General features: G+C 42.8%; 2 protein-coding genes across 2 annotated transcripts; both read right to left on the bottom strand.

Moving 5' to 3' along the window:
* Positions 1-1,654: 1,654 nt before the first annotated feature.
* LOC122626155 (COP9 signalosome complex subunit 1b) lies at positions 1,655-2,910 on the bottom strand. The gene has a single exon (XM_043806310.1). The coding sequence runs from the start codon at positions 2,794-2,796 to the stop codon at positions 1,705-1,707; it is 1,092 nt and encodes a 363-aa protein (XP_043662245.1). The 5' UTR covers positions 2,797-2,910; the 3' UTR covers positions 1,655-1,704.
* Positions 2,911-4,232: 1,322 nt separating this feature from the next.
* LOC122625876 lies at positions 4,233-5,470 on the bottom strand. Its single transcript, XM_043805924.1, has one exon. It carries the CDS (start codon positions 5,271-5,273, stop codon positions 4,521-4,523), a length of 753 nt encoding a protein of 250 aa, XP_043661859.1. The 5' UTR covers positions 5,274-5,470; the 3' UTR covers positions 4,233-4,520.
* Between the last annotated feature and the right edge of the window lie 13,802 nt (positions 5,471-19,272).

Below are 19,272 nucleotides of genomic sequence, written 5' to 3'. Positions count from 1 at the left end.
AAGAATTTTTGGCCACACTGGTATCACTATATTAAGTAATAAACAAGTTAGCTACTGTATACAATAAGAAGCCATTTTTGCCCACTGTGCATTGTCCAGATGCGTTTTAATTTCTGTTTAAGTTTTCCGGACTGCCTCTGTTCCTCCTCCAGGATTTTGGCGCTAACCTGCAAGAAATGCCGGCAAATAAAACAGAAAAAGCCTGGATGGAAGGCGGAGAAGAATGTTTTCTAGTTTAGTATCTCTCAGCGGAAGTCAATGTAACAAAAGATAAACTTGTCGAGCCAGCTGCTGTTCCTTGTTCCTTGTATCTGGCTGCGAGAATCCATCGCTGTTCCCTCGGTATCCTGTTAAATTGGACGCAGCAGCCAAGGACGAAAGGCCAGGCCATAAGACGGTCAGAAGTATTAACTAAACACTGCAGCAATTTATCTACGAACCCCTTTACCACCCAATTCACTCAGCCCACCGAACGCAGGTCAGTTCTGTGCTTTGTCTTCAAGTTATTTCCGCTGCCCTCGCCCTCTCCACGGAAATCGCTGCGCACTGTGTTGTTTTGGGCTTCCTTCCGCATTACAAAAGAATTACTCAACACAATGTCTGGACGAAGTTTTCACTACTACGAGCAGAGCCCTTTTATCCACCGTTTTTGCCCAATAGTTTTCATATTCCTGGCTCAGGTGTCTCTGTCTGCCCCCCAAAAAACTGGTCTTGTTAGCATTTTAATCCAACATCTCCACGTCTGTGTGTGCCGATCACAAATTAAATCTAATCTAAAGCGGAAAATATTGTAGGTTTAATGAAACCGAAGTGAATTTTACAAGCATATACTCGATGTAAGACAAAATCGTATTAAATCCATGTGAATTTAGTTAGATTATATATGCAATTAAATAAAATGAATTCAAAAGGGGAGACGATAAATAAATCTAATTAAATGCCCATTTTAAGGAGCGCCCTAAGGAGTGAAATGCATCTTAAACTGTGGAGTGGCTTACTTTTTCAGAGCTCTAAAAACTGATCTGCTCTTGACCTTTGCCCACTTAACAGAGTTCCCTATCATGCCGCCTCCGTTGGGCGGCGCCATTATGGATGCAATTTCAGTGCGCACTTTGTGCAACATCTTTAAGCTCGTTAGCGTGCCGGGAACCTTTATGTTGAACAAACAGCCCAAGTTCTTCCACTGTCTATTCGCCTTTCACTGAGCTACTTTTGAAGAGTTCATAAAAATCACTTCAGCTATGCAATATTTCATGATTTCACCAACTCCTGCCAGCTCAGTACCTTGCACTGAATACCACCCACTGTATTCGCAGTCCTTTCCCCTTATTTTGTCCTCTTTGTCAGATTCCAAGTTCGCTCGTTCGTTCTGCTGAGCACACGAAAAATGTAATTATGTATTTTGTTGTTATTACTGTGCCTATATTGTTGCAGAAACTGAAGCTTTCACTTGGAAACTCTGGCAGAATTCGTCAAAATGTGACAATACAGAGGAAATCCTTTTAACTAGATGTCTTTTACTGCAAACTTAAAGTATCTCGCAGCAATCAACGAAAAAGTGTTTAAATAATAACAAAATAAGAGCTTCAGACAGAAATTTATTTGTTGTAAAGTAAACAGGTTCTTTTAATGAATAGAATTGAATAGAATTTAATTAGAATTTAATGGAATTTAATTTGGCTTTTGATCGACAAGGAACAGTCCTTATCTTAATTGAGGTTTTTTCAAAGACTCTGTCATAACTTCCCTGTTTCTTTTCTTCGTCATTCTGGCCATTATCATGTCGTAAAGCACATTGACATGGGGAGACAGATAAACATCCAGCCTGACATGATCTTCGATTTCGCGTAACAGGCTCATGCAGGAATCGAACTCGTTGGCGCAGAACTTGGCCAATATGTTCCACATTTTGGGCGAAAGCTGAAAGAATGGCTTGAATGCTTCTGAGTTGATGGCGCGCAGCTGCAAACTTTCCCGATCGAAAGTGGCTAGTGCACAAAGACCAGCATATAGAGTAACGTCCTCGGGGGCCACGATTTTATCGTAATCGTACCGCCCAAAGGGAGTGTTCAGGAAATATTGGGCTGCGGATTTGTATATCTTCAGGCCCATGTGAGCCAAGCCGGCGGCACAGCTTAGGCGTCCTGGAACCTCCAGGGCTAGATTTTCGAATCCATAGGCGTACTGCTTGGCCTCATCGATGTAGGTGAGTACGTGCCACCAATTGTCCATGTAAATGGAGACCCTAATCAGGTTCCGGAACATGTTGATCACGTTCTCGCTGCTGGTACAGTAGGGCCTGGCTCGCGCATAGAACTTGACTGCCATCTGCAGGTTTCCACTCTTCTCGTAATGATCCCCGATCTCCTCCAGAATGCGCCGCACATAGGAGCTGCCCGAGTTCGATTTCTTGAAGTTCAGTTCGGCGTCTAGTTCCTGAAGCATCAGCGTCGCCTCCATGGTGTTGTCCTCCACCCAGTAGAAATCATAGGGCACCACAGCTCTTCCCCTGCCGCTCGACGTACTCGCCTCGTTGCCATCGATGGCACGACGTTCTTTTCCCTTGGGCTGGGTGGGGTTTTCCCTGCCCACCTCAGCGCAGAGCGTCTTGTAGAGCTCGTCGTACAACTTGACATTGTAGGTGGTCTTCACATGATTGAGGGCCAACTCGAGGGCAGGAACACTTAGCTGCGGGCAGACCTGCGCTATGAACTTCAGTCGGATGAGACGGGGAATGTCCGTATAGCGATCGGCGTAGCTTGGCAGATGCAGCACAGTATCCTCCCCATTATTCATTATCAATAGTCAGGAGGGTCGGGCATGAGTGGAAATCCGAGTGGAGAAATATAGAACCTTTTTCCGGAATTTGTCAAATTTTTAGTCAGAATGCTTTTGAATGGGGAAGAAGAGCGTTCTAGTTGCTTGTTATACCCGTTACTCGTAGAGTAAAGGGATTCGTTGAAAAGTATGTTACAGGTAGAAGGAAGCGTTTCCGACCTTATAAAGTATATATATTTTTGATCAGGTTCTGGTCTTGTCCGTCTGTCCTTCCACCTGTCCGTCCGTATGAATGTCGAGATCTCAGAAACTATTAAGCCCAAAAAGAGAAACATGAGATTAGACATGCAGATCCCAGACGCCACGCCCACTCTAACGCTTGCAAACCGCCCAAAACTGCCACGCCCACATATTTAAAACATCATTTAATTTATTTTGTTTAATTGTTGCTTGTCTGGCATTTCGATAGAAATAGGAAATTCTATCGATACGCCCGAAAAATGTTAAAATTTTTTGTTCTGACTTCCACTATCTGCATAACAGGTATCTGATAGTCGGCAGTATCGACTATAGCGTTCTCTCTCTCTATAACTGCTGGTATACTTTTAATATTTTATGTTATGTATCAACATATTGAAAAGTTGCCGTGTACCTTCAAAAGTTATCAAAGCGTGAAAGTTTAGTTTTCACCTTTTCATTTTTGATTTCTCCCCACAATTGGCATCCAGGTATTTTTTAAAGCAAAGCATTTGGCCAGTTAAGAAGCCGGCAAAGAGCCAAATCAATTCAACGCGTTGCACGATTTTCCTCCATTTCGGTTTTGGCCATTTTCTATTTGCGTGCGGAAGCGAAAGACCAACGACCAAGCCAATAAATTCAGCCAAAAGCGACGCATCAATAAACCGTTAACTAGCGGTAACAATTTCGTATATAAGTACGATTCCTTTCCCTTCGTTTCCCTACTGATTTATGGCTCTCTGATGTCTGCGATTTCTCAAGTCCGGGTAATTTGATTTTTGCATTTTATCCCTACCTCCCACCTCTGCAACCAACCCTCATTTGATCCCTTTCAATGCCTTTTGCCAATTTGATTTGTATCTGTATAATGGAATTTGGCTATTTCCCTGGGAATTGTAACCATTTCAGACAATCTGCAGATACAAACTCGCGTACGGGCTGTTGCATATTGCATTTTTGCGAGCATGTCAGGGCACCCGGCGCCAAATGCCAGTACCGAATTCATATCATCTTGCACCTAAAAGTAGAGTAAAACGAAAGAGATATATATATGAGATTCTGGACTATCAGATACCCGCTACTTTATATTAGATTTAAGATTTTATTTGGGAAATGATGTAAGCATATTTATTATTTATTTAGATTCTTCAAAGCCCAATACCAATGAATTTGAAACAAGGGAGCACGCTATAGTAGACTTTCTAGACTATCAGATATCCTTTAATTTATTTAAGATTTTATTTGGGAAATGATGTAAGCATATTTATTATTTGTTTAGATTCTTCAAAGCCCAATACCAATGAATTTAAACATACAGTTACCAATTTGTATAGTTCTTCAATACGAGCATGACAAAACATATAGTTGGGAGGGAATTGTCATATGCTCAGAAAACACGAAAGCTACTGTGTTGCTAGTTGAATTTCAGCATGCGGTAGGCTTTCGAGACATTAATTTAGCTAGGTCAAAACTTGGTAAAAATCCCTTGATGAAATCGAAGTAGATTATCCAAACCGGCGTCGGTAGTGGCGCCACATGTCGCAGATGGCCGGCCTGAGCAGGCAGTTGCACTCGATGGGTCGAGCATCCGGGAAGGGATCACGTTTGCACTCCGAGAAACTGGGATACTTGGTCTTGGGTCTCTGGCCACATCGTCTGAAGGGACGACGGCACTTCGGCGGATTGCGTGCGGCCACACAGCAGTTGGGCATTTTGAAGCGCGGACATGTGGTTTTCGACTTCTTAACGCAGGGCTTGATCAGATTGAGCTCCTGCTTGCCCAGGACGCACATATCCACGGGGCAGATGGCCTTGGTGGACTTGCGCTTGCGTCGCGGCATCGGCGGCGGTATGGGGACGCAGTGGGCCTTGCGCTTCCGCCGCTTGACCACGCACTCGAACCAGGTCCGGGGATACTTCCGCTTGCCCATGTCCGAGGGCTTGTAGTGGGTGAGATCGATGGCCAACATGTCGCTGGCGCAGGGATCTTCTAAACAACCCTTGCGGGAATCGATGAAGGCGTGCATCTGAAACTCTGGATCCGAGCGGCACTTGTACTCGGTCCTTCGCGTCGTTTGCCAACAGGCATCGTACACCTTTGACCTATCCTTCTTCTCCATCGGCTTCAGGTCCTTGCGCGGCTGCAAGACCGGATAGTCACTCTCCAGGCGAAACGACGACGGAGGCAGGAAGCCCAAAACTTGCTTCTGCAGCAATTGCGACATGCCAATCAGCTGTTTGCTTTTGAAGAGCATCATAATTTTGTTCGTTTAATACTACTTCGCAGCGAGTCCTCAATTCAAAACGAGATAATTTTGGGTTAAAACTGGTAAAACGCCTCGAGCTTACTTCGACTTCAATTTCGCAAGTTAGCTACTGACCGCACCGCATTTTTTAATTTTTGATGTGCTCCCTTTGGAGCGTTTGGGAAGACTAAAGCGTGTGCTGTTGTATGGGGAGCAAATCACTGACTTTTAGCCTGATACAAATCTCATGGATGGTTAGAATTTTTCCATTTCCCAACTTCTCAAAACATGTTTAATGTTTCCACCGATGTCAGTATAGGTTCCAATTGCATTATAAGGGTTTCTTATTCTGAACAATTTGTTGCAAGCGATTTCTATGTTGATATTGCACATGGAATACTTCTTTTACTTTTATAAAATATTCAGAATAGCGAAATCATTTTCAAGAGCCAAAGTTTCAGTAGCAAAAATCACTGCTACTGGTCGAACGCTTCCCTTTAACTGGAAATAAGGGAAAGCAGAAAAACGTCCATTGGAGCAAGTTCCGATTTGCCACGCCCCGTTAATGCCCACTGACAGCTACGCACTCGCCCACTTGACCGCTAATCGAGCACCGCGGCTTTGAGCCTAGATTGCAATTAAAATCGATTTTCAACTTTGATCGGCGCTCTTTGATTGCCAAAGCTGCCACACCCACATCCCCCGCCTGCGCTTGACGTCTATTGTGTCGATTTGTGTCTGTCAACGTCTGGGACTCCAACATCCAACATCGAACATCCAGCATCCCACATCCATCCATCCGACAACCGCCCTTTGCCGTCAGCCCTTTGAACAAATTTTAATGAAATTAGAAATTTGAGCGCGCCGACGAAAAACTGAAAACGATGTCAACGTTTTCTGGGGCACTGCACTCTCGTCCTCTCGATTACTTGCCAATTGTGAGCCAATTTTGACTTTGATTGCCGAACCTGGGAGACCCGCTTTCTCCCATCTCTCAGCTATCAATCCGGTCGACTTTGATGCTTGGACCCAAAAACTGTCGGCGCGATTGCTACTTTCAATCAAAGGTCACTTTACAAAGCACAGGTCACAATGTTTACTTCTTGAAGGAAAAGTCAACTTTGTTTTCCTAAAGCGATTTCCAAGCCCCCATCCTTAAAACAAGAATAGTAGTTATGCAGTACCTCTTTCAAAGTGATACTTCTGAAGTGCACAAACAGCTCTTAATGCTTTTTAAAAGCAACATTTTGACACATTATGAACGGACTATAAAACACTCAAAAAATGCAAGCAATTTATATGGCACATCTGCCCCTGTGAGAGAATTTAATTATATTTCAATTTATTTCTTTTCCTTTCGCCCACCGCAGGAAATTAGCACAAACAAAAGATGACTAAGAAACGCAGCCAGGAGTGAAAGAAGGCTTCCACTTTTTGCACTCCAATTTACTGTCTTTGACGCGGTAGAAGAAGCAGACGGCGTCTGCCACGCCCCCAGAGTCAGCTTGGGGGGCGTTTGCCACAATACAGATGGTGAGTGGGAAAGAATGGGCATTTCCGGCTGTGCTAATTAGGTTTGGGCTTGTATTTCATAACAACGGTTCCTAACTACCGATGAGTTAGGGAAAATAGTTCGCTTAAAGCATTAAAGTACTTCTATCAAAACCGTATAATTAAATTTATACACGGACATTAAAGATACGAAATTATCCATAATTATTTCTTTCATTAAAATATTTCAGAGAATTGAGTAATATACCTTAAAATTTATCTCTTAGAAATGTTTCTGATAACCAATTTCAGCAATAACATATAAATCTGTAAAACATGTACATTTAAAAATGTGTGTTAGTCTAAGTTGTGCAATTCATAGCTTTTATAATTTTCCTGTGAAATTTGTAATTTTTTGTTCAAGGCTTCCCCAACTGGATCGGCCCAATCAAAGCAATTGTCCAAAAACAAAAGCTGAACTCAGACAGAAGTTGAACTGACAACTCAAAAAAGGCAGGCAACAAGCCAATCATGTCTAAATAATTGTTTATTTTCATCAAAATTTATTGTTCACTGCACCTGCGGCATGCCCCAAAATTGAGCACATAGACTGGCGCAGAAAAGGGGCAGTTGTGTTTTCCAGACTTGTATAGATTTTCATGTGTACTCAAAAACATGAAAACTGAATGCCCTCATGAGTGTGCAAATTTTGTATATAATTTGTACAACAAACAAATGACTGCCAGAGTGAGACAGAGAAAAAGACAAAGTGTGAGTGAGACAGGGAAAGTGCGATTTGGCCTTTGTGCTGTGTTGACCATTCGGCTAGGGTAAATAAAACATGTAAGCTGTTTGTCAAATATTTACCAGTGAGGCTTAAACGCCATTGCACGCGCGGTATCGGACACTTAAAGCCAACTTTTCTACATTGACCTGCGCTAGTGAAAACTTAAATAATCTTTGTGCGTGCGAATCAAAATGTATTTATACTTCTACAATAAATCTTTTCATCACACATATAAATTTGTGTAAATTTAGTTTATTTTTGTGTGTACAAATGCGAAAAAAAACAAAAAAATTATTTGTATTATATAAATAAAATATATTTGTGATCATATTTATGTAAGACGGGGTATTGGGACTTCTCAACAAAAGCAGTACTCGAGTAGATTTAAGAAGAGAGCAGTAGCAACAGCAGAGCGACAGAAGCAGGAGAAGCGACAGCAGAGCAGCAGCAGAGCGACAGAAGAGAGCAGTAGAAACAGCAGAGCGACAGAAGAGAATAGCGACAGCGAAGAAGCAGGAGAAGCGACAGCAGAGCAGGAGCAGAGCGAGAGAAAAGGATTCGGGGAGTAGAAGTCAGCAGATACGGACGTCACAGAACGAGTGAAGAAAGCGGAAAAAACCAAAGCAGAAAACTTAAACTAAACTTGTAACATTCATCGTTAATAATAATACTGATATTTAAATACCTATAATAAAAACCAAAGTTGAGTAAATCTCATCTTACATTTGGGGGCTCGTCCTAACCTGAAAATTGCAAGTGACGCCGTCCCGAAAAGTCTCAAAAGAAGAGTTTGACAGACGCCGGTTAGCAACGGGGAATGCGTGTGAGTGAGAAGGAAATTAAGCAAGAGCCGTCGCGGATTCCAATTTCAAAAGGAAAACAGCCATATTACACAAGGTCAGTGGCTGCAGCAGACAAAAAGATTAAAATGAGTACGCCGTTGGAAAGCGATTGCGAAATAAGTGGAAATGAAAATACGAAAGAAATGAAAATCGTGCAAGAACTTGTCGCAACAAGCGGAGAGCAATGTGGGAACGCAAGAAGCAACATGCAGAATCTTGTCGCAACAAGCGGAGAGCAAGGTGGGAATGCAAGAAACAACATGCAGATTCATGTCGGGACAAGTGGAGAGCAACGTGGCGCAGCTGGTTTAATCGAAAGCAGCTCGATTGATGAAAATACAAGAACGCTGAAAGATTTAGTGCAGCTTCTTGCTATTAAGATTGGAGCGGAGGAGCGAAACAACGGTTGCTCGATTACGGCAGAAAGCTTTGCGAAGATCATTCCAGAGTTTGACGGAGAGTCCATGCCGGTTAAAAATTGGTTTGAAAATTTTGAGATGAATGCGGCAGCCTACGATCTGAACATTAAGCAGATGTATGTTCAGGCTCGCGCCAAAATGACGAACACAGCGAAGTTGTTTTTGGACTCTACGTATGTACACCAATACTCAGAGATGCGTATGCTGATGGAGACAGAGTTCAGTCGACAATATGTGTGCAGCGCGGATGTACACGAGCAGCTCCGCGACCGCAAGAAACGCAAGCAGGAATCTTTTCACGAATACCTACTACAGATGAAAAAGATCGCTTCACTTGGCAACATTGATGCACGTTCAGTTATCCGCTATGTTGTTGACGGCTTGAACATGAGAAGTGATTTCAGATACTCTCTCTACAGTTGCAAGTCTTACAAAGAACTACAGGAGCAGTATGAGGTGTTCGACCGTGTGGTCGAGAAGCCATTTAATCCTAACGAGGGAAAGTGGACGTCGAGCCAGAAAAAGCAGCACGAGGGACAGCACGACAGGAAGAGTCACTGCTTTAACTGCGGATCATTAGATCATCATCGTAAGGACTGCAAGTCTGCTGTAAAATGCTTCAGTTGCAACAAAGAGGGTCACATGTCAAGAGATTGCCCTGGGTCAGCTGCTGGCGTCCAAGTCGTACGCAGCTCAAGTCGCATGAAAAATGTCACTATCAACAATGTGGCAGTGGAGTGTCTGGTAGATACGGGAGCCGATGTATCTATACTGCGCAAGTATATCTTTAACAAGATACCAAATGTTACCCTGGAGAGGTGTGCGTCGAAGCTTCGTGGGCTGGGAAGGAAGATTACGTGCACAGTTGGCTACTTTTTGGCGGAGGTTGCGGTGGACAAGGAGATGACTAGACACAAGTTCGTCGTAGTGGAGGATGAAGACATCGAGTATGATGCGCTGCTCGGTTTTGATTTTGTATCGAAGTTTGACTTTTCGCTGTCGGCCGACGGATACAAGTTTTCTTCCCCGCTGGGGGAGAAAGCTTGTGAGGAACCAAATCAGATGAGTATTTACAACATAATAAATTCAGATGATGAAATAGATGTTCCTCCGCAGTTCGCTAAAGAGGTGTCGCTGCTGATCAATAACTACAAGGCAGTGGATTCGGTAGCCGAAGTTCCAGTGAGGCTAAGAATCGTTCCGGATGGTGAAATCATCCCATTTCGTCAATCCCCAAGTAGATTTGCGATTGCCGAAGAGAATGACGTGGAAAAGCAGATCAACGAATGGTTAGATGCTGGAATCATTCGCCCATCTACATCTAACTTTGCTAGCCGTCTTGTACTGGTGAGCAAAAAAGATGGCACACGGCGTATTTGCGTCGATTTTCGAAAGCTGAACTCGATGGTTTTGAGAGACTGTTTTCCCGTTCCTATAATCGACGACGTTCTGCAAAAGCTGCAAAAAGCACGCTTTTTTACTGTAATGGACTTGGAGAATGGTTTCTTCCACGTGGCCATTGAGGAGGATAGCAAAAAATTCACAGCCTTCATCACCAAATCCGGATTGTACGAATTCAATAGAACCCCGTTTGGATTTCGGAACTCGCCAGCTGTTTTTATTCGTTACGTTAATCACGTGTTCCAAGAGCTGATGAGCAGAGATGTACTCGACTTGTACATGGATGATATAATTATCCACGCCGAGACTGCAGAGCAATGTTTGGAAAAGATTAAACTCGTGTTTAACAGAGCTGGAGCGTTTGGCCTGAAGATAAAGTGGCGAAAATGTCACTTCTTGCAAAAGAAGATTTATTTTTTGGGCCACAACATTGAGGACGGAAACATATGGCCTGGACAGGAAAAGACAGCTGCGGTCAGCAAATTTCCGGTGCCCAAAAACGTCAGAGCAGTCCAAGCATTTTTAGGGCTGACTGGATTTTTCAGAAAATTTGTATTGAATTATTCGCAGATTGCACGCCCATTAACTGACCTGCTGCGAAAAGATGTTTGCTTTCAAATGGCCCATCCGCAGATGAATGCATTCCATAGTTTGAAGGATGCGTTGACAAAGGAACCCGTTTTAAAGTTGTATATCAGAGCGGCCAAAACTGAATTACACACGGATGCATCAAAAGATGGATTTGCAGCGGTTTTAATGCAGTGGTTCGATGGCAGACTCCATCCAATACAATACTGGAGTAAGAAGACGTCAGAAGCTGAGTCCCGCCAGCACAGTTATATCCTAGAAGCAAAGGCCGTCTATCTAGCGGTGAAGAAATTTAGACATTATCTGCTGGGATCGCCGTTTAAGCTGGTTACGGATTGCTCTGCTTTTAAACAAACCCTACAGAAAGCGGATGTGCCGAGGGCAGTCACGCAGTGGATTGTTTACCTGCAGGATTTCGAGTTTGCAGTGGAACATCGCCCTGGGGAACGGTTGAAGCATGTGGACTGCCTTAGTCGCTATCCCGATCGTGTGATGCTCGTGGCCTCTGAGATCACAGCTCGAATCAAAGTCGCACAAGGAAAAGATGAGATGCTAAAGGCAATTATGGAAATTCTGGAGAGTCGTCCATATGAGGGCTACAAGATGAAAGCTGGACTTGTCTTCAAGGAGGTGAACGGCAATGACCTCCTTGTGATCCCGAAATCGATGGAGAAAGAAGTAATTGTTGAAGCCCATAGTGCAGGTCATTTTGCACTACAGAAAACTGTTCATGCTGTTCAACAATTGTATTGGATTCCTCACTTAGAACAGAAGGCTCAGCAGGTAGTGAACAACTGTGTGAGATGCATCATTTTCAACAAGAAACTTGGCAAGAAGGAAGGATTCCTAAGCTGTATTGATAAAGGTGATCAACCCCTTCACACGCTGCACGTTGATCATTTGGGCCCCATGGATGCTACGGGAAAACAGTACAAGTACATATTTGCGATGGTGGATTCATTTACAAAGTTTATATGGCTGTTCCCAACGAAAACTACAAGCTGTGAGGAGACACTGAAGAAGTTGAAGATTTGGTCAGAAGTTTTTGGCAACCCCGTGAGGATGGTTTCGGACAGAGGCTCCGCTTTCACAGCCAACTTGTTTGCAGAACATATGAAGGAAAACGGAATCGAGCACGTTTGGAGTACAACAGGGGTTCCACGTGGAAATGGACAAGTTGAAAGGGTGAATCGTACAATTTTGTCGATTATTTCAAAGATGTCGGCGGATGAACCAGCCAAGTGGTTTAAGGCAGTGCCAGACGTGCAGAGAGCGGTCAATTCACACGTACATGCATCAACCAAGAAGTCACCATTTGAGCTGCTATTCGGAGTGCAGATGAACAATAAGCCAATGGATCGTATTCTACAGCTTTTGGAGGAGGAGATGTATTTGAATTTTGACGAGCAACGACAGCAACTGAGAAAGGATGCAAAGATCGAGATTCAACGCGCACAGGAATCTTATAAAAGGAATTTTGACCTTAAGCGGAAACCAGAAGTCGCATATAAAGTAGGAGACCTAGTCGCTATACGCAGGACACAATTTGTTGCGGGAAAGAAGTTGGCTGGAGAATATATGGGACCGTACGAAGTTTCAACTGTCAAGAGGAACGGCAGATACGAAGTTCGAAAGGCAGCAGATTTTGAAGGCCCATGTAAGACTTCCACAAGTTGTGATTACATGAAGTTGTGGAGGTATGTCCAGGACAATGAGGATGATTGGTCATCTGGGACAGATGAATAGTCAGGAATGGCCGAATGTAAGACGGGGTATTGGGACTTCTCAACAAAAGCAGTACTCGAGTAGATTTAAGAAGAGAGCAGTAGCAACAGCAGAGCGACAGAAGCAGGAGAAGCGACAGCAGAGCAGCAGCAGAGCGACAGAAGAGAGCAGTAGAAACAGCAGAGCGACAGAAGAGAATAGCGACAGCGAAGAAGCAGGAGAAGCGACAGCAGAGCAGGAGCAGAGCGAGAGAAAAGGATTCGGGGAGTAGAAGTCAGCAGATACGGACGTCACAGAACGAGTGAAGAAAGCGGAAAAAACCAAAGCAGAAAACTTAAACTAAACTTGTAACATTCATCGTTAATAATAATACTGATATTTAAATACCTATAATAAAAACCAAAGTTGAGTAAATCTCATCTTACATTTATACCGTTTTGAATCCGACCATTTCCCAACCTTTAAGATAGCCCAAAAAGTGTTTTTGTGGCAAGAGAAACAAACTATGTATGGAATATTCAATATTGTACTAAATTAAATTTTCAAATTATAAAAAGCAGCTATTTAATATTTAAGGGATAGGGTCCTGAATTTAAGAGGAGTTCGGCTGCTGTTTTTGCTCTGTACACCTGACATTCTGAGCAGGCAGCCCGAGTGGCCAAGTGGGAGACGAGGACGATGAGCGGCAAAGTTCAAATTCAATTACCTTTCAAATATTTGCATTTTGCGACACAAACTTTCATCATAATGCTGCACAATGGCTGCCACTCGAACGCCACTTGAAAGCGGCCAGTGGGCGGTAGATGGGCGGCAGGTGGGCGGCAAGTGGGCGGGGCTTGTGGTGCAGGCACGATAAAGAACAGACCGGCAGGAAGCAGCACTCAAAACAGTTGCCGCTAATGTCGTCCTTCTTCTTTTGGCCCAAACGACAGCGACCCAGCGTCGTCGAGTTCGGAAACGACAATGACGTTAACTTTCGCCGCCTACTGTATCCCGCCGCTCCTCGATGTCGCCCACTTTCGAAACAATTACAAAACAAAGGCCGGGCCAGGGACTCTAAAACCCCTGCAGCACAGCACGGTCGACGTTGAATGTCGGGCGCAGAAAAAATACGTAAATAAGCCAATTACAAAACAGAAATTGCAACAGCAACTGTGCCCTTCGCTCCCCAAGAGCTGCATGCAACAAGGAATATTTTCAATGTCCGCACGGCCAGATAAGAGGAATTCAACAACCTGCTTAGGCTCGTACTTAAAGATTAATATTCAAAAAATGTTAAATGCAGAGAGCTCAGCAAATTGCCCGTCTAAATATATATGTAAGAAACTAAGTAACTCCACGCTCCTCTAAAATATATTCCTAAAAACTTAAGGAAATGTTTCTCCGAGAGGCTTAAAATATTTTTGAATTGCAGTACATCGCAGTCTCGACCAGAATTGCCAATTGATGCAAGCAGAAATTTGTCATTTCCGAAGCAGACATCGAATGCATTATGCATCGAGGAACACAGTCACTCACACAAACACTCCCTGACTCCACACACTAACCCTATTTACATGATGAATTCTTTGCCGCGCTCCAATCGAGGATCCAAGGATCCAAGGTGACTGGCTATAGGTCCGCACAGAGCATAGGTAATGCTGCCATACATAGGTCGTCCTGCCAGTGGAACTCCGCGTGTATAGGGCAAAATGAAACTCCCATCTGCATACATATAATATGAGTTCTGCATGTACTTACATTCATCGTACGAATGCCCTCTGGCACGATATAAAATGCATAGAATTTTCCCTTTAGTCGATGCGTTTTGAGTACAATTTTTATATTATGCATGGCGCTGTCTCAACAAATAAGCCAGAATACAAAAAATGGAAAATCGCAACGCAACGCAACAAGAGAAATCATTTGTAGAGGAAATCATTTAGTTTCCAATGTGCATAGTATATTTATAAACATGAGTTACTCCAACTTGTGTCTAATCTAAATTTAAAAGTCTGAAGTTTCTTCTCTTGCGACATCTGCCTTAAATGATATACATCTCACAATCTTCTTAATTATTCTTTTTAATTTTTCGGTTCCTTTGAGAGCAGATTAAAAGATATGTCTCTGAATATATCGGAAATTTATGAGTCATGCCAGACACAAAGCAGAGGCTTAAGGAACAAAAAGAACAAGCTAATGGGGAAATGTGGTATTTGGGGTATTTGGGGTATGGGGTGCTGGCTCCCCTGGCGGATAATGGGTACTATTCTGTCCGATCTGAGGCGGCCAAATGTGCAGCTGCTGTCGCTGCAGGAGTCGGCGAAGGACAATGGGAGCTGTCATCTACAATGAAGATGAGCAGCAGACTGGCTTGAATGAGCTCGGTATGGAAAGTAGTATATGGAAAGTGGGCGGGAAGGGGATTGTCTGGCCGCCCTCTGATACTTGCAGCCTGCATGGCCAGCCGGGCAAACAATAAGGGCTAACATTTATACAAGCCACCCACTTGCGCACATGCATGTACATATGTACATACATATGTATGTATGTAGGCACATGCGAGAGGGGTCAGGCATACAATCCAATCCTTTCGGCCAAGTTTGTTTCTGTCCTCGTCATCGTTGCAGTTCCCTTATCCCAGCATTGTCTCCATGCCGGTTTAATCTGTGTCAAAAGGCGTGAGTTATTACAAGCCGGCCACGCCCACTTAGCTGCAGACTGAGTTGTGGGTAGGAAATGGGGCTGAAATCCAGGGCCAAGTCAAAGGTTTATCTCTTGTCAACGGCTTTTGTGTTCATGGCCTAATCAACTCATTTTGATCTGATTCCCCTTCGAAGCCTACGTTTCCAGACACGCAATCCGTCTCGCTTAAGTCAATTAAGCACGGATTATTAAATAAAAAGCATGTGCCTAAACTTTTACTTATGGCCCCTTACAGCTAAGAAGATCTTGGTAGTAATGGCACCAGTTAAAATTCAACTGACAATACCGATTCCGACCAAACCACATACAAAAAGCCTATTCAAAGGGAAATTAAAATATGATTATATGAGCATAAAAGTTACATTAACTATAATTAAACTAAAAGGTTCTGGCAAGCATTTGCAGTTCGATGCTGCAAATTCTCCCTCTTTTACTTTCATGCTAATGAACTTATTCCGCATTTTGAACTCGAATGCGGAGCGTTTTCGCTTCACTCGCCCACACCTTCCCATTGCAAATTGGCTTATTGCAATCAAGGGTCATTAAACAATCGAATCTGCTCCTATGGCAGGTGAAGCAGAGTGCAGGCTGTTTTAAATATGAGAGGAGTGTCGACGGTAGTTCGTGACCTTAAATTCAAAGAATGTAATTCCACAGAGTGCTACAGAGAACATTACTGGCCTCAATTAATAAGAACGAGAAAAATACATGAGAAAATAAATATATTCATTCAAGATCAACCAGTTTATTTAGAGTATTGCCTGAGTTCATTGAACTGAAACTAGTACAGTCTGCAGACGGCATATAAATTTTCCGTGCCCCGTTTATCTCTTAGCCTTCGCAGGACTACATGGCCGAGCGCATACAATTGCTGTTGTTTGTGCTCTTCAATCGAACCTTGCTGAAATTTTATTATCTCAACAATATATAAAGCTATTTCAGTTGATATTTGTGAAGTGGGCGTTGAATCCGCCCCCAGTTCAGTTCTAAAAGTACAGGGGTAAGGTTGATCCGGGGCAAAGGGAGGATAGAAAAATATGGCAACTAACTAAAGCGCAAAACAAGAGAGAACGCTATATTCGAGTTCCTCGACTATCAGATACTCGTTACTCAGCTAGTGGAAGACCGAACGAGAAATTTTTACATATTATATTTTTAGAAATTTGGCAAGCAATAACAAAAATGAAAAATCCCATTTTTTTAAAAGTAAGGTCGTGGCAGTTTTTGGCGGTTTGTGGGCGTTAGAGGGGGTGTGGCAAAACATTTGTTGGATTACCGATAGACACAAATAATAAATTTAGAGCAAATCAAAATATTTATTATTTTATTTATTTTCTAGCTTTGCTAGTTCCTGAGATCTCGACACGGACGGACAGACGGACGGACAAACGAACAAGGCCAGATAGACTCTGCTAATAATCGAGGTTTAGAATATATATACTTTAAAGGTTTTGAAACGCTTCCTCCTATCTGTTACATTTTTTTCAACGAATCTAGTATATCCTTTTACTTAACGAGTAAGGGGTATAAAAACCATGAAGCTCTATATTTTGCAGTTCACTGCTTTCTGCATATTGCACCAACCATGGCTGCCCTTCTAACAGCTTAACCCACTACTTTCTGCAAAGTACATTGCCAGATAACCAAATGGATGGTATGGCATCAGCTGAACCCAGTTAGATGTGCTAGTATTTTGATCTTCTTACCTCCTGCCTCACTTGACCGCTTTTCCATTTATACATTTTTTCAAAGATATTTTCAGCTTTATGGCTAAGACAGGCTGAACTCTGGATAAGTTGTTTTGTTACCGGTGCATTCCGATTTCTGTAGGAGCAGCGTTGGCCAGTACTTCGACACTCAAACTGGACATTGCCGGAACAGGAACCGGTCGACTCTGTCAATACCTTAAATATAAACGCTTTTTCTTGGGAAACTTTTTTAAGCATTTAATAAGACGATATTACAATTTGTTGCATTGATACACAGTGATACACATATTTTCTGAGTTGCATGCATTGTGCGATGGGATTAATGACACTTAACATTTGACATGACGCTCAGCACCAATTATGAGAAAAGCCTTTTTCGATAGATATCAGCGCTGCTTATAAAACGATTTGCTGTACTTCCAGACATATTTTATATCTTGATTATCTAAGCTCGTTATAAGATATACAACTAAAAGCAAGAGAGAACTTTATATTCTCGACTATCAGATACCCGTTACTTAGTGGAAGTACAAACGATTTTTCAGGGATATTAATTGAAAGAGGTTTTTCTAATTTTACAAAACAGAAAAATATCAAAAAATGGTTGAAACTGTTGGCTTGGCAGTTTTGGTCGACTTGGGTCAACAAACTTGCGCTACGTCTCTAAAATCTACGTGTTTAGTCTAAACCCTTCTAACTTTTAACAGACAGACGGGCATGGCCAGATCTATTAAACTATTGATCCTAATCAAGAATATATATACTCTATATGGTTGGAAATGCTGCCTTCTACCTGTTACGTTCTTTTCAACGAATCTAGTATACCCCTATACTCGACGAGTATCGGGTATAATAATATAAAAGAGGGCCAACTATAGGGGTGAGGAATTTGAGTTGAAAAGTGTTTCCAAGTTAAATGAAGCGCATCAAACGTCAGTCGATAAATTTAAAAGCCAAAGCTATTGACTTGCAGAAATAAAAGCAAATAATGCTCCTGACCAGGCAGAGTCAGCCAGGATGGCGAAATGGAGGGATCGAAGGATGTCGCATCGCATGGTGGCAGGATGACTGGATGGCGGAGGCCAATCGCCAACCCAGACCCAAGCCCAATGAAATACAGGAGAGTGGAAAAAGCGATTCCATGTGCATGCTGCTGACATTTTGCTGACAGCAGCAGCATCAGTGGCAGTGGCAGAGACTGAGGCAGAGGTAGCGGCATCGGACACCGGAAGTCCAAGTGTTGACAGCGCTCTCTGCGGAGCGCCAAAGGAACTGCACACGGAAGTTCGGGGAAGAGGGCGAGGGATGGCAGGGCTGAGTGAAGGACAAAAGGAGGACATGGTGATTGGCTACTTAACTCCTTGGCAAACTCCTGACTCCGAATGGGGGCGTGGCAGCAGCGTATGTGATCCAACCTCTCGACTTCCCTGCCCAGCCCCAAAATTCTCCCGCACTGCCTCCGCCGGGCAGTGGACAAAGTTTGTCTTTTGCATGCTGTCGAAACTTTTATAGAAATTCAATTTCTCCTATATCGGTTTGGTTTTATTTTATTTTGTTCCCGTCGAACTGCATGTGTCGCCGGGGTCTATTGAAACAATAAATTTTTGAACTTGAGAAGGGTGTATGTCTAACCCAGCCGAGAGCTTTGACCCCAGCCCCATAAAACGTATAAAATGAATAAAAGTGTTCGAGCAGAAGGTAAAAATAAAACAAAGTTTGCCCATTGCAAGAGGTATTGTGCAACGAGTTTCAGAAATGTTTCAGTGAAGGAACAAATAGTGCAATTTCGCCAAGTTTATAATTGGAAAATAGTTAATCAAACTAGTTTTAAGACGAGAGGTTTACATTTTAAATACAGTTATACCCCAACCAATAACTTTTGCATTCACTAAAAAATCTGGAAGTTACAGATTCTTTTGATTAAAAAAGAGCCCTGATTCTTTTGTTTTTAAACTTATTTATATTTTTGTTGTCATATGCTCCCACTTTGGATTGTTTTTTTTAAGGCAAATACTATCCCAACATATTTCCCATTTCAGAAAATGTTGACACAATTAGTCAAATACGTTTCATTCACTCTAATTTGTGTTTTCCGCAAAGATATTGCATATAAATTGCACTCATTTATTTGCGGGTAGGGAGTGATGATGCAAAAAAGGGGAATCTGCATAAAAATATTTTGTGGAACATAAATTTCAAATTTTGTAATTTCCTTCTACTTTCCATTGCGTATCATGGGGCGCCACACCCCCAACTACACCCACACCTCGCCCTTTCAGCAAACGAACAACAACAATATCAACAGAAAAGGGAAGGACAACTTTTACCTTGCCACATGACTTGCCACGGCAGGTTCCCCTTTCA

The sequence above is a fragment of the Drosophila teissieri genome, chromosome 2L (assembly GCF_016746235.2).
Source record: "Drosophila teissieri strain GT53w chromosome 2L, Prin_Dtei_1.1, whole genome shotgun sequence".
In the NCBI taxonomy this organism is placed as follows: domain Eukaryota; kingdom Metazoa; phylum Arthropoda; class Insecta; order Diptera; family Drosophilidae; genus Drosophila; species Drosophila teissieri.
The sequence above is the reverse complement of the archived record's forward strand: the minus strand, read 5'-3'. Positions and strand labels throughout refer to the sequence as shown.